General features: G+C 56.4%; 1 protein-coding gene across 30 annotated transcripts in view; it reads right to left on the bottom strand.

Annotated features, from left to right (window-relative positions):
• Positions 1 to 1,713: 1,713 nt before the first annotated feature.
• CACNA1C (calcium voltage-gated channel subunit alpha1 C) overlaps positions 1,714 to 14,180 on the bottom strand; it is a 739,977-nt gene continuing 727,510 nt past the window's right edge. For 27 of the 30 annotated variants that reach the window (XM_051849894.2, XM_051849901.2, XM_051849897.2 and 24 more), the window contains 8 exons: positions 13,178 to 13,305; positions 12,559 to 12,693; positions 10,865 to 11,217; positions 9,047 to 9,175; positions 5,852 to 5,958; positions 5,432 to 5,535; positions 3,972 to 4,307; positions 1,714 to 2,375 (listed from right to left, as the gene is read on the bottom strand). In XM_051849894.2, the coding sequence (XP_051705854.1) occupies positions 2,070 to 2,375; positions 3,972 to 4,307; positions 5,432 to 5,535; positions 5,852 to 5,958; positions 9,047 to 9,175; positions 10,865 to 11,217; positions 12,559 to 12,693; positions 13,178 to 13,305 (1,598 nt within the window). In that variant the 3' untranslated portion in view covers positions 1,714 to 2,069. 30 annotated transcript variants of the gene reach the window in all.

Raw genomic sequence — 14,180 nt, 5'->3', positions numbered from 1 at the left:
TCTTCTGTAGGGGTGCAGACACCAGCCCAGGGACAAAGAAGCCAATCAGAATGCCACTGTGTAGCACACGGGGACGGGCTGCTCTGGGAGTTGCAAATCCAAGAAGCAGAGCAGTGGACAGAGTGAAGAGTGGAATCAGCCATGCCCTGGTCTCTCTAAGTGAGATGTGTTCTGAACCTACTTATCTTGTGATTCAGGAAGAACTGAGGGAAATGGAGGCAAACACAAGATATGCAAAGCAGTGATGGCCAGACCTGTTGGTGCAGAGCAGAATGAAGACTTACATCGGCAATACCTTTGCTCATGGCACAAATGAAGAGTTCCCTTCCCCCAGCCAAATATAGAAAAGCACTTCTGAGTTCAAAGGTAAAGCTTGTCACACTCCAAATACAAAATTATTTACTTTACATGCAGCAAAACATACAAGAAGTGAATTCAAAAACAAACTTAATTCAATTCATTATATTCGCTTGGCACAATTGCAATTCAGTTTTAAAAAAATATGTGAAAAATACTGAAACTGACCTGAATTCAAGTATAACAGTTTCTTCAACAGAAACATTATCAATGCAATAAAACGTTACACGGAATATATTGAAGCAAAATGCCTTCTTTTTTTCCCTTAAATTTGTTTTGTTTAAATACAGTTAATGCCAACACAACTCACAATTGTATTTTTAAAATGAATATTATTGCATTGTTTTTGCATATCTTGTGGGACAGAAGATGCAGAGTTACTGATTCCCGTTTCAGAAGTAGAGACAGTGGTTTGTTCTTGCTTTCAAATGGCCCCACATTCTGACCTCCTCGCAGTTAAACCAGAAGGAAGCGCGTGGTCACCTGTGTGTCCGGGCACGCTGTGTGGGTGCACATCCACACGCACACAACCCACGCACGCATACACGCAGACACCCCTAGACATGCTGCCGCTCTTCTGCACCCACCAAACACCCAGCATAAAACAGAACCCAACTCAATCACCCATATGTGCAAGACCGTATCAAGTGCATTGCCAATTACCTTTAAATTATAAATCGCAACCAAACCAGGAAAAAAGAAAAAAGAAAAAAACCGTTACTACCCCAGGAAACGGTAACAAATTTGGGGGCATACACAATGGCTGGTAAAACTCCCACAGCGGCTTCTATGGAACCCTCTCTCCATGGGAAAAGGAACCCACAGCCTTTAAATAATACAATAAAACCAAGCCAGATTTACATATGCAAAAGTGAAAGCAGGAAGATGGGTAGCCGCAAAATTTATAAACGCTCTTCTTTCTCCCCTCATCCTGGGAAAACAATGATAACGATTAAAAAAAAAAAAAACTGAAAACCGCAACATGCTGTCAAAAACATGGCAAATCACCAAACAAAACAGCGCTCGACGGAAGCGCAGCACCACCTGGTCAGGCTGCGCGCTGGCGGCCCGGACCCCGCGACCGCGGCTGCCGCGCAGCACAGCGACGCGCCTCCCCTCACGAGCAGCTGCGGGTGCGGAGCGCGACGCGGTGGGCGTGGGCCGGGCAGCGCCCCCGATAACCCCGGGCGCGGCGCGGAGCTTCGAGGCTGCCCCGCTCTCCGCTCCCGCTCCGCAGCCTCCTGCGCGTCTTTGCCCCTCTTGGGCGCGCTGGGGTCCTCGCCGCGAGTCCTGCCCTGCGCCCTTCTCCCAGTCCACAGGGCCCGGCTCTATGGAGACAGTGAGGCTCATACAGAATATGTGCAAATGATTTTTTTTTTTTTTACAAGCAAAGTTGAAAGACACCCGTTTGGTTCAGGGTCCTTTTGGCGAGCGAGGGCCACCGCAGAAAGCTGAGGTTCTCTTTCCCGCCCGGGGCGCGCCTGGAGCAGAGCTCGAGGGCGGGTCTCTCCCCTTCCCGCGGCCGCCGCCCCCTCCTCGCCTCTGCGGACACAGAGGGCTCCACACCTCCCAGCCTGCGTCTCGTCCCAACAGAAATGAATGAAGACGCTGTTCCGGTTAACTCCAGGTCACGAGAACAGTGAGGCACTTCTGAAACGAACCCATTAGGAACATTGAGACAAATAAAAAACCCGCACCCCCGGCCCTGGCGCCTACAGGCTGCTGACGCCGGCCCTGCGGTCCGCGAGGGCCTCCTCGCTCTGCCCGCACCCTGGGGCGCATGCGCCGCTCGCGTCCTGCTCGTTCTGCCCCGCTCTGTCCCGGCCCGGGTCCCTGCGGTTCACAAATGGTAACAGGGTGCCATTGGGGCTCTGCCGGGCGCCCCCGCTGAGAATGTCGTCGGCCGCGTTCTCCATCTCCTCTATGGTCAGATCGCAGGCGTCAGCCAGCTCCTGGGTCGTGACCTCGATGAACTTGGGATCTTGAGCAAACTGCCCCAGTCCTTCGGAAATCAAGACCTGAGGAACCGTGGGGGAGAACCACAGGGGAGCGTCGTTAGAGCTGCTCGGGTGGGCGGATTCAGGTAGCGGGGGGGTGGGGGGGTGCGCGCGCGCCTGTGGACACTGTGCACATGCATGTGTGTGAGTGTCCATGCGTCTAGGCAGGCATGTGTGTATACCGTGTGGCTGCGTGTATTTGGGGGAGGGGCGGCGCTCTCAGGAAAGAGGTAGAGATGGAGCATCGGACAGAGCAGCGAAGTTGTGGGGTGTCTGCAGCCGCCAGCAAAGACGTGACACTGGGCTCACATAGGAGCCACAGGGCCCTGCTCTGCTGTTTCAGAGGCAGACTGCAGCCTGGCCTCTTCGCTTCCCTCTGGCCCCAACATGTGCCTTCCTATTATTCTTTGCAAGAAACGTTCACTCCCTCTTTGGGAAACTGTTAACCTGTGCCACCCACCCCTTGTCAGCTGGCTGCCTTCCTGGGCAGGAGGATCCGGGCGTATGACAAGTGCAAAACACCATGGCTGCACCTGGCCCTGCTTTGCCCAGAAGGGGCCCTTGGTGACCCCCAAAGCTCCTCCAGCCTGGGAGAATCAGCTCCTAAGCCAAGGCGTGGGAGAAAGTGAGTGGGTCTTGCTCCCTTCCCCGTCTTCATCACCTAACCTTCCTCCGGAGCACGGCTCCTTCCTGCATGCCTGTTTTAGTGCCTGCTTCTCCTCACCACAGTGAGAGCTCAGGAAGGCAGCAGCCCTGTATCAGCACTGTATACCAGCACCCGGGCGGCACAAGGCGGGTGCCCAGCAGAAATTTGTGAAATGAGTCAAGGGCCACAAGGCCAGCAGCAGAATCAGAATGGACATTCGAAGTCACCTGGTTCAACTCCCAACCTCCTGCAGGCAGCGTGGTGGCCTGGCGGGCCCTGTCTGCTTACCTAGGTCCTGTGGTGGGAGGTTTCCTACTTTTTAGGAAAGACCCCTCCTTCTGGCAGAGCTCATTGGAAAGGAGCTGAAATCAGCCTGCCTGTCAGTCTAAGCCAGCTGCCCCGTCCTCCTGCCCAGGGCTGTAACCCTTTCTGGCCGAGTGCCCGTGATGGGTGTGAGATGAGAACTGCAGCTTCGTAAGCCACTCCTTCTCGGAGTCACCCTCCTCTGGGTTTGCACCAGCTTGTGAAAGGCCCCCTAAAATGTGGCACCAGGACTGCATGAGATGCCCTGGACTGGGCAGCCAGAAGCACTCGTGTTCTCAACTGATGGCGCTCCAACCTGGCTGTGCATCCAAGCTTTAAAATTCTCAGTTTAATTTGCCACAGTCTTCCAGAGCTCCCTGGCCACCGTGTGTGTGTGTGTGTGTGTGTGTGTGCAGCCCAGGTTTGTGTGTGGGTTCTGAGCGGTCCCTGAACATTGAGGCCCGTTTCTCGGGGTTCACTGGCTGTGTTACCCAGTGCTTTCTTCCTCAACAGAAGCCATGAGAGCCCATCACTTTCCGTGTGTCCCCGAAAGTGGCGGTCAGGGAGATGACATTCAGTCTATGGGGACGGAAGCGTCTCCCCCCTCCTCAGTTCTCCAGTCCACATGCCCTTCCCCTGCCTCTGCCCCGCAGCCCACACTCACATACCGCTTCCACCAGGCTGCTGGCGCTGCCGTGGAACTGTCTCCCCTGGGCCCCAGCCTGGCTGGGCACAGTGAGGGAGACGGGCCGGGCTCTCCGGGCGGCGCTGCTGTCCCCTCTGCAGGGGCTGTTCTCCCCAGACCATGAGCCGCAGTGGATGGACGGGAAGCTGCTGTTGAGTTTCTCACTGGAGTCGGCCCCCTCCAGCCGCAGGGTGGGGATGGGCTGTGGGGGCCAGCCTCGGCTGCCCGGTGTGGCAGGGGGCGTGGCACAGGGCCTGGGGAGCGAGGTGGGGGAATGGCTTCTCTGCAGGAGGGGACTCAGGCCCGCCACTGCCAATGCCTGTGGACACACAAGAAGCACGAGTTACTAGGAGCGATGGGGCCCAAGGGACGCAGGCCTCTAGTCTTGCAGTTACTTCTGCCCACCTGGAACACACACCCCATCTGTCTGACCCCCTCTGAGCCCTAGCTCATCGAGACCTGGCCCAGGTTTCCATAATCTCAAAATACATCTCTGCACAACTCAGTCTGCCTGAAGTGATCTCTTCCTTCTGTGAGTTCAGAAAGCTGCAATTGAGTGGAATCAGGATCATCTGCTGTACTTGTGAATCCTCTTGTTCTTGGTAGACTGTGAGCGATGACCCTACACTGTATGTTAAATGCAGGACACGCATGCCCTGTCAGTCAGCCGTGCGGGTTGGGGTGAGGATCAAGGTCTGTGAAGAAGTTCGATGTCCATCACAAGGAGCTAGATCAAGCCAGTACTCGTTATTCTGACTTTTATAAAAAAGAAAAAAAGGAAAAAAAAGAAAAGAAAAGCAAGGACGAGGAATAGAACCCTGCCAACCCCTAGCTCGGGTTGTCTTTGAGCCATGGCAGAAGCCTTACACTGCGCTGCTAGGAAGCCATGTACGCGTCTGCGTCCCGTGTCCCTGGCTGCTGCTGGGCAGCCCGAGGGCCGTGGCCTGCATCACCGCTGGGTCAGGACTCGGCCCCACAGCGTCTGCTGCTCTGCTGTGGTGTGTGGTGGGAGGGGGCGACACTGGGTGGCTGGAGGGGCCAGATACAGGTAAGGAAGGATGCCTTGCCCACCAGCGTGATAAGAACAGATGGGTGGAACCAGCTGCTAAAACCGCCTTCCAAAATAGCAAGCATGATGTCCCCACTTCCTGCCATTCCCCCTGTCCCGGCCCCAGCTCCCGATGGGGTTCCTGGCTGCCTGGGAACCTAAAGGAAGAACAAGGCTATGTGTGGTGTTGTGGACAGCCCAGTAGAAATCATTCACACATGGGCAGCGCTCCACAGGCTAAGCAAAATGGTGGATTTCTTTGAGCTGAAGTGATATCAACTTGGCCACACCAAGCTGGCTGTCTTAGGGTGATTATAAGCTTTGATTGCCAGTTGAATGCCTTTAAGTACGGCCTAGACTGTTGGGTGGTGGCTTAGTGCAGTATCATGGGCTACCTGGTGGTGGACCAGATGCAGGGGCAGGACTGTCTTCTGAGAGATGTCTCCCCCTTGATTCTTCTGCCGCTTCAGACACTCCAGGTGGAAGGAAGCCCTTCGACCTACAAAGCCAGCCAAAGAAGGGGCTCAGGGCAGGAAGAGAGGACAGGGCTGTGACAGCTCCGAACCCGGTGGGAGCAGGGTCTGGGGCTCAGACACCCTTCCTGTTTGCCTCTTGCTTTGTCTCTGAGGCGTTGCGGAGCACGTGTGTCCAGCTCCCACCCCAGCACACCCTGTCTTTGCAATCATTCTTCTCACTTTGGAAGTCTGCCCAGCCCACTGCCTGGATGTTGTTTGACCCCGGGCCATCCCGGAGTCCCTGACCAGGCATCTCAGGGTGACCACCAGCGCCCTCTGCAGAGCCAGGGGTGTGCTCACCCAGTGATGCGGAGCGCAGGAAACCCTTCTTTGGAGACAGCCTGATGTCCCGCTTCTCCTCCTCCGGGGGCGCCAGTTGTCGGTTTTCGTCATCCTGGTAGGAGAGCCTGGAACACAGAATTCTCGGGGCTCACTCCTGGAGCTCAGAGCTTTCGTCCCCAGAAACCATTTTGCCTTTTCCCTTGCTGAGGGGAACGCCCACCCTTCCCCACCCGGGGGTGCTTATGGACAGGTTTGGGGAGGGGGGGCCGACATCACAGATGTTGGCCCAAGGGGCTGTCCATCCACTGCCCAAGTGGTAAGCCCTGCATTTCTGACTTCAGGCAGTAGGAGGCACTCTTGGGACAAAGGTAGTGAGAAAGTTGGAGAAAATTCCAGGCCCCTGTGCCTCTTTCAGAGTGGCCTAGGTTCCTGTGTGCACAAAGGCCAACGCTCTTTACCAAGGCTGTTCTCGGCCTCAGCCCCAGCGCCGCCCCCGCTCCCAGATCCCCCTGCATGTGCATTTCAGCAGCTGCTCGCGACAAAGATGCAGCCAGTCAGCAGCGAGGTGGAGAGGGGCCTTAGGGGTGTCTGGTGGGTGGCCGCCAACCCTTCCAAGGGTGAACCCAGCAAGAAATACCTCGGGCACCCTGCCCGACAGACCCAATGGAAGGAAACGCACCCGACGGCACTCCCTGCACTCTGCACGTTGCTAGTCTACATTCGTCTGCTTGGTTTTATTAAAAGGCTTGGGCTGCAACACACTCCATGGACTTCACAGCCCCTCGTGCATTGGCCTGCATGGCTTGCATCCACCCCTTCATGCCACAGGTGAGGCCCTGGACGCTGTCCCCAGTGCTCCCCTACATGGTGGACAGGGGTGTGCTGGCTTCACCACCGAGCACACCCCTGCTCCATGCATTGATGTGTAGATGTTCATTGAATCTACAATCATCTGTATGCATTGCTCCTTTCTTCTCAACCATGCAAGCCCTCCCTATTGTATTTCCTTCTTATCCAAACCACCACTGCTCTTGTAGACCCAGCTTCTGTCTGAGCTTGGATCATAACCATCACAGTCACCCTGCCCCGCCCCTTCTCAGAATGCCTGTGCAGCTCAGTGTGTACCCCACTCTGTGGGCAGTTAGTTAGACAGTTGCCAACCATCTTTCTTGTCTGAGATCCTCTCGGCTTCCAAACCAGTTTGTAAAACAGCCTTGAGTGTGGACTGTAGTTAGTTAACTCAGCAGAACTCCCGGATACCAAGCACGCAGCCTGCGCTTTTCCTGATTTCTAGGATATGTAACCATGCAGTAATTTGCATTATCTAAATATTAATTTAGGGGCTGGTGCTGTGGCGCAGCAGGTTAACTCCCTGGCCTAAAGCACCCGCATCCCATATGGATACCAATTCGAGACCCAGCTGCTCCACTTCCTGTCCAGCTCTCTGCTGTGGCCTGGGAAAGCAGTAGAAGATGGCCCAAGTCCTTGGGCCCCTGCACCCATGTGGCAGACCCAGAAGAAGCTCCTGGCTCCTGGCTTTGAGTTGGCACAGCTCCGACTGTTGCGGCCAATTGGGGAGTGAACCAGGGGATGGAAAACCTCTCTCTCTCTCTCTCTCTCTCTCTCTCTCTCTTTCTGCCTCTCCTCTCTCTGTAACTCTGACCTTCAAGTAAAATAAATCTTTAAAAAATTAATTTAGAGGTGGGCATTTGGTGCAGGGATTAAAATGCCACTTGGGACACCTGTACTCCAAGTAAGAATGCCTGGTTTTGAGTCCTGTCCCTTCTGAGTCCAGTGTCTCGCTGATGTGCACCCTGATGGCTCAGATAGTTAGATCCCTGCCACCCATGTGGGAGACCCAGATTGAGTTCTAGGCTCCTGACTTCAGACTGGCCCATTCCTGGCTGTCACAGGCATTTGGGGAGTGAACTAGTGGGTGGGGGATCTCTTTGCCTATCTGTCCCTGTCTTTCAAATAAAATGAAAATATATTCACAATTCCAATTAGGAGAGTATTATCTGTTAAGGACCCTCAGAGGACCTCAGGCTTCCTATGCACCGTGTTTCACTGAGTCAGAAAGCAGGTGTTTCGCCCCCTCACCCCTCTGCTGATTGGACATGAAGGCACAGGGGTTAACTGATTTGTCACGAGTCGTGGTCCTGCTGCTCTTTCCACAGTTTCCCTCACTTGCTGGATTCTTATAACATCAGGGGACAAGGAGGTGGCTCTGCTACTCTTCAACCTCTCCCGCCACTCCCTGGGGGCCTGTGTCCTTGTCCTACTCCTGCCTCTGCAGCCACACACATCCATCCTCCACCTTCCCTAAAAAAAAAAAAAAAAAAAAAAAAAAAAAAAAAAAAAACCTAAAAGGCACAAAGTGCTCTCCAGAAAGCATCCCAAACAGTGCATCTTAGGCTGTTCCGAATGCCACCCATAGCCATCAGTGCATCTTATAAGGAGGCACGGTAGACAGGCATCCGTGTTGGCAATTCAGCCACGGCAGACACTGATATTTTCTGTGCTCTGCTGGGCAACAGACTGCCACAACCTCAGGTGCATCCAGATCTGCGGACCAGAGCTCGCCTCCAGCAATCCAACAAGAATCCAGACCTCAGTTCCAGATTGCCAGCAGTGCCCTCTTCTGGGCAGCTTTTCTGTTTAAAAAAGTTGTTGCTATTATTTGAAACAGAAAGAGAGAGCACGTGCTGATTCGTTCCCCAAATGCTTGCAACACCTGGGGGTGGGCCAGCGCAGAGCTGGGAGCCAGAACTCAATCTGGATCTCCCACAGGGCAGCCGGGCCCCAAGTGCTGAGCCGTCACCTGCTGTGTCCCACAGTGCGCCCTAGCAGGGCTCCCTAGGCATTCCCCTGTGGGATGCAGGCATCCCAGGCAGCATCTTAACCACTGTATCTCAAATGCCCCCACTGGGCAGCCTTATTATTAGAACAGTAGCTCCACGAAACACTTAACTGTAGATGTACGTATGTATGTGCTGTGGCTGCTGCTTGCAGCCAAAGAGGAAAGACGGTCAGCCGTTTTCCCAGGAGCGAATCATAGCGAGGAAGGACCCAGCTAAAGGGGATTGTGTGTGTGTTGGGGGTGGCCTCTCCCTCCCCTAAAGTGATTGCAGGTGCAGAGTGGGCAGGACTGCTCTCTGATCTCTGCTTCCCTATAGCTGGGGCCCGCCTGGGCCAGGAGGCAGCAGGGCTCACATCTCTGTGGAGAGCAGGCTGGGCTCACTGCAGCACTCTGCATCTTCACCGATCCTCACGTCGTAGTTGTCGTCCTGGGATGCGCCCTCCTGACACGCCATGGCTATCTGGCTCTCCTGGGAGTGGCATCTAAAACATCCAAGGCGGAGGAAAGCTTAGGGACCGTCAGCTCTCCTTCCTTTCTCCCAGCCAAGAAGGGGCCACACAGGCATGCACACGCGTGCACACACACACACACACACACAGTGGCTGTGGCCTCTTCCCCCAGCAGCTGCCGATGAAGCCGGGGAGCCATGGAAGCATCAAGATTGAGGCTGAGGCTCTTGGTGGGAGAGGGACCCACTCAGCCTCTGGCCCAAGTCACTCAGCCTACCCCGTGCCTCAGTTTCCCCTCCTGTAAAGTTGGAATGACCTGTGCTGCTGCTCGCAGGATGGCTGGGCCCCTGGGCTGTCCTCTCCAGGACAGAGTGGCACAGAGAGGGCTCTCCCCACCCCGTGCTGCAGACGGCTGAGCCTTCAGACGTTTGGCCAGCTGAGAAGTCCCCGGCATCGTGGTCTGCCAGATTTGGTTCTGACGCTGGCTCCCTGGAGTGAAGGCCCAGAGAGGACACCTCATGCGGAGGGCTGTGTCCTACTGAGCAGAGGGGGTGGGCCTCAGTCCCTGCCGAGCCCAGCGGGGGCTTGCACTGTGACGCGCTCTCTCTGGAACAGCGTCTTCCTCGCTCCAGGCTCAGGGCTCTGCCCATCTCATCTGGGCTTGGCTGTCTTCCTCCCTACTCTGTGTGCCGGAGCCCACTCTGCTCTCAGGCCCCCTGAGGCATCTGGGAAAGAGCCCAGTGTACCCCTCCCCCTCGCACTTTGGCCATGGGCTCACAGAGCACCTGGGCAGACTGGGCAGAGCTCTCCAGGGCGGACGTGGACCGTCCCCCGCCACGGTCAGAGGGAAGATGAGATGTCAGGGGCTCCAGATGGAGTGGGAGGAAAGGCGCGTGGAGTGGGCGTGGCGAGGAGCACACGGGATGGCAGCAGGCAGGCAGCACCACTTCTTGGGACCACTGTCTGTTTTCAGCAACAGTGAAGCTGCCGCCAGAGCCCCCACCGTCTGCCTCGAGCTCTGGCGGGAGGGACAAGGCCCAGGACTCCAGAGTGCTGGCTGCATTCTCCTCTTAGCACCCTGAAGGTTGTTTTTTACCAAAAGTGGTGAGGGGAGAGAGCACTGGGGTTTAGTGAGCACTTAGGATGTGCTCAGTGCTCTGCATGTGTTATGTTTCATGGACAGGTGTCTCCGTGGGGGAGGAAAACCTCTGCTCCTCCCCCCGCTAGCTCCTCTCTGGCAGTCGCTCTCGCCTGAGGAACAGGAAGCATCCTGCACAGGAGGTCATTTCATCTACACGGACACGCTAACACGGACTTAAGGAGCCTTCCTGAAGAAGAGGTGAGTGGGGGAGAATGTGGGGCCAGGAATGAAGCCTTGAAGGTTCTGGAAGAGGGAGGGAGGCCACCAGGACAGGCAAGGATCAGCCACTTGCACGTCCCTTGCAAAGCCAGCTTTTCCGTGCCCTGTGCACACCTCTGTCCCAGGTGTTCAGTGAGTACTTCCTGTATGCTAGGCATTGTCAGGGGCCGGGCCAACTCGTCCTGAGCCCATTCAACCAAGGGCAGGACTTGGGAGGCACCCTAGCACCTACCTCTCTCGCAGGGGGTCCAGGGCTACAGCCTCTATTGAAACTTGCGGGGTGGGAGGCCAGCCTGGGACTAAGTGCTCCTCCTCCACCTGGCCCCTGGCAGCAGCCCTGGGTGCCCCACCCCCCTGCTTACCTCTTGGAGCTGAGCTTCCATGCTGCCTCCTGTGCCCGGACGGCAGGAGACAAGGGGGACCCGTGGCCCTCCACGGTGCTGACTGTGCTGGGGTAGCCGGCGGGGCGGGGGAGGCGGCCCAGGGCAGTGTTGTTGGCATTGTTGATGTTGGCGTTGGAGCCGGTGGACGAGTAGCTGCTGGGGGTGAAAGTGGAGTCCACCAGCTTCTCGTGGGAGGGTGACTCGGTGTCGCCTTGGTTGTTGCCAGCCTTGCTGATGTGCAGTGGGCGCTGCGTAGTGAAGGTCTGGGGAAAGGCGCTCCGGCTGTCACTTTGGTAGTAGCTGACATGGTTGCCAAACAGGCCACCGGCCCTCTGTAGACAAGATGGGGGGGGCGGGGGGAGAAGCCCCTCAGCTACCCCTACCTCCAAGGCAGATGGAGAGGAAGGGAGCAGACACAGCATCCTGGCTGCCCATCCCAGGAACCAGTCACACAGGGCAGCTGTTGAGGGTGACAGCCATCCTGGGAGTTCCCAGCGGAGCCCCTGAAGACCGGGCTGTGTCCTGGGGACAGTGTGGGGTGGCTGTCCTCCACAGCACGGTGCACGGTAGGCGCTGAGGGCCGGAGACTGTACCTCTCACTTTCCACAGGAAAAGCCCACTAGCTCCCAGAGGGAGAAGCTAGGAAACGAGGGAGCAGAAGCTACCTCCTGCGCCAATGCCACCATGGCTTCCTTTCCCTAGGGGATTCTGGGACACTGAAAATTAGGAAGCAGTGTTCTCTTTCCGGCCCTGTGCACTCCTTCCTTGTTTGTGTTTGTCCTGGGTGAGTGGGCGGGCGGCCCTGACCTGAGAATGTCTCTGGGCTCTGGCGGAGCAGTCAGCAGTCGTGGTTTCTGGGGTCTTGTCGGGGCACTGGTAATGTGATACCAGGTCCCTGAGACTACCTGGTGAGGGACAGCTCATGGAAGTGAGGATGAGCATGAGCCATGGGCAGCATGGGCTGATCCACAGCCGGGGGCTGGCCTGGGGGGCTGCAGAGACAGGCGTGGGCAGGGCCCCCCTACAATTACGGTGAGCAGATTCTCCCTTGCTATAGAAGGACTTGAAGCCAAACGCCTTCAGGGTGAGGCAGGGGTGCTGAGGAGGACAGAGAGCCAGACGCTGGGGTTCTGGCATTCCCACAGAGCCCTCGTGACTGCACCTGTCAGGTGGCCTCCATCTCCAGCGATGGAGAAGGAGGGCTGGGGGGGGGGGTGCTTCTTCACCTGGAGTATACACGCTCTGTCTCACAGGGCAGTGCCACTTCGTTCCAGCCTCTGCTGCCACGTGGGAACGCAGCCCAAAATCTTTTGATTGTTTTTTTTTTGCCCAAGAGAAGCCAAAAGTCTGGATTTTTGCTTGAATTTGCCAGATTTTCGAATAATGGCCAAGAAAATGGGTCTGCAGATTAAAGGTGGCCCAGAAGCTATCACTTTGCAACTTCTTATGTGGAAGAAGTTCACCTTGGAAATGTGTCCTTAGGAAAACAGCTCTCTCCCCCTTCCCCAAGAGCCAGTGACACCCAGGACCAGCTACCATGTCCCTGGAGCCCTGGCTGGAGATGGAGCCAGGCTCAGCCAAGGGGCAGGGCTGAGCCAGGCCAGGTGGGAGGAGTCTGCCACTGGGCTGAGGGCCTTGCAAAATGAAGGGGCGCGCCTGTGGCGGCCACCTACCCTGAAGATGTCATCTTCAGAGGCAGCAGACACAGCCTCCTTCATGGCCTTGTCCAGCTCTTCCTCAGCTGTCAGGTCTCCGGAGATGGCCCGTCGGATCTCAGGCCCGATGTCGTGCAGAGTGCGCAGGCCAGCCTGGAACGCAGAGGGTTCCGTGAGGACCTCAAACCCTTTCCACAGGCTTCCCAGCCAGCCACTACCACCCAGCACCAGGACCTGCCGCTGCTGGCCCCAGCCACCCACACCACCGCTTCTCCATGGGGCAGGTGCACCTCCAGAGTGTGTGTCTGTGTGTGCAAACCAGAGGATGGCTCCCTGAACCCCCTCCCTGCACTAGGGAATGGGTCCATGCAGAGTCCATTCACCTGTCCAGAAGGGATCAGTGCTGTACTCCTGAGAGCAGGCAGGACTGTTCAGGGCAGTGTGTGCGTGAAGGGACTACAGGAGGGAAGGGGTTACACCACCCCCCCCCCCATCTACCTGAGAGGCCTGGAGCTCTCAGGAAGTTTTCTTCGGAAGGGGCAGGGCCCCCGGCATCCTGGGAAAACCCTGGGACTCTGTCAGAGGTCAGGACTTTCCTTGGGGTGTAGACCCCTCCCTCGAGCCCCCAGCCCCTCACCTGCAGGGAAAGGGCGTTCCTCTGGGAGGGCTTGCCCACAAGCCCTTGCTCTTTGCGCTTCTTGAATTTCCGGAAGTACTCTTGGATCAGGAAGGTAGCGTAGAACTTGCCGACTGTGACCTCATCATCTGGGACAGAGGAGAGGAAGGGCTGTCAGAGGCAGACAGGGGGCATCCACGTGTTCTTTGACTTTTTCACAGTGATTTTTGGGGGAGGCAGTACATGCCCACGGCCCACAGACAGAAACAGAAAGGGTTCTCCCACCAAAGCCCTCTGCTTAGCTACCACCTCCAGCAGATAGCTTAGCAGATAATTAGCTTCTTGAGCATTTTCCCAGAAATTCCTCCTGTAAACAACTGATGCAAATAGTAAATGTATGCTTTCTCTCTCTCTCTCTCTCTCTCTCTCTCTCACCTGCCATTGCTAGCTCTCATTTGATTCCACAGCTTCAAGTGCCAGTCACTGGCTGGCCAGTGCCCTGACTGCAAGCAAGGTTATGCTTCCAGATCGGAGGGAGAGAGCTTGGTGCAAGGGAGGCTTTCCTCCTCTTGGAGTTTGTGTTTTTGTTTCAAATCAGATGCATGGGTTTTGTGCCACCCAAGACTCCATGTGACAGAGTCAGTGTCTGTCTTGGGAGTGAGCTAGAGCATGAGGAAGCTGTATGGGGACCACATCTGGCCAAGAGCAGCTGTGTCGCAGCTTCCAGTGAAGGCGACAGCTGGCTGGGTGAGATCTGGGGGCTCGCCTGGCTCTCCTGCACCCCACCATCCCTCAAGACCAGCCAAGTCCACAGCAGGAAAGGGCCTCCCATCTCACAAGCCCCTCACTTCCGTGTGGGAGAGAAAGCCCTGGAGGTCCCTGTCCAGGGTAGCCGGGGGGGGGGGGGGGGGGGCAGGGGAAGGACCTGCATAGTGGGGCAAGTGGAGTTCCAGGCTCTCTGAGACCTGGATTTGACTCCTGAATCTGCTCTGTCCTCACCATATCACCTTGAGCCAGCTACTCA

This window comes from Oryctolagus cuniculus, chromosome 9 (assembly GCF_964237555.1).
Source record: "Oryctolagus cuniculus chromosome 9, mOryCun1.1, whole genome shotgun sequence".
Taxonomy (NCBI): domain Eukaryota; kingdom Metazoa; phylum Chordata; class Mammalia; order Lagomorpha; family Leporidae; genus Oryctolagus; species Oryctolagus cuniculus.
This window is presented reverse-complemented; position numbering and strand designations above follow the sequence as displayed.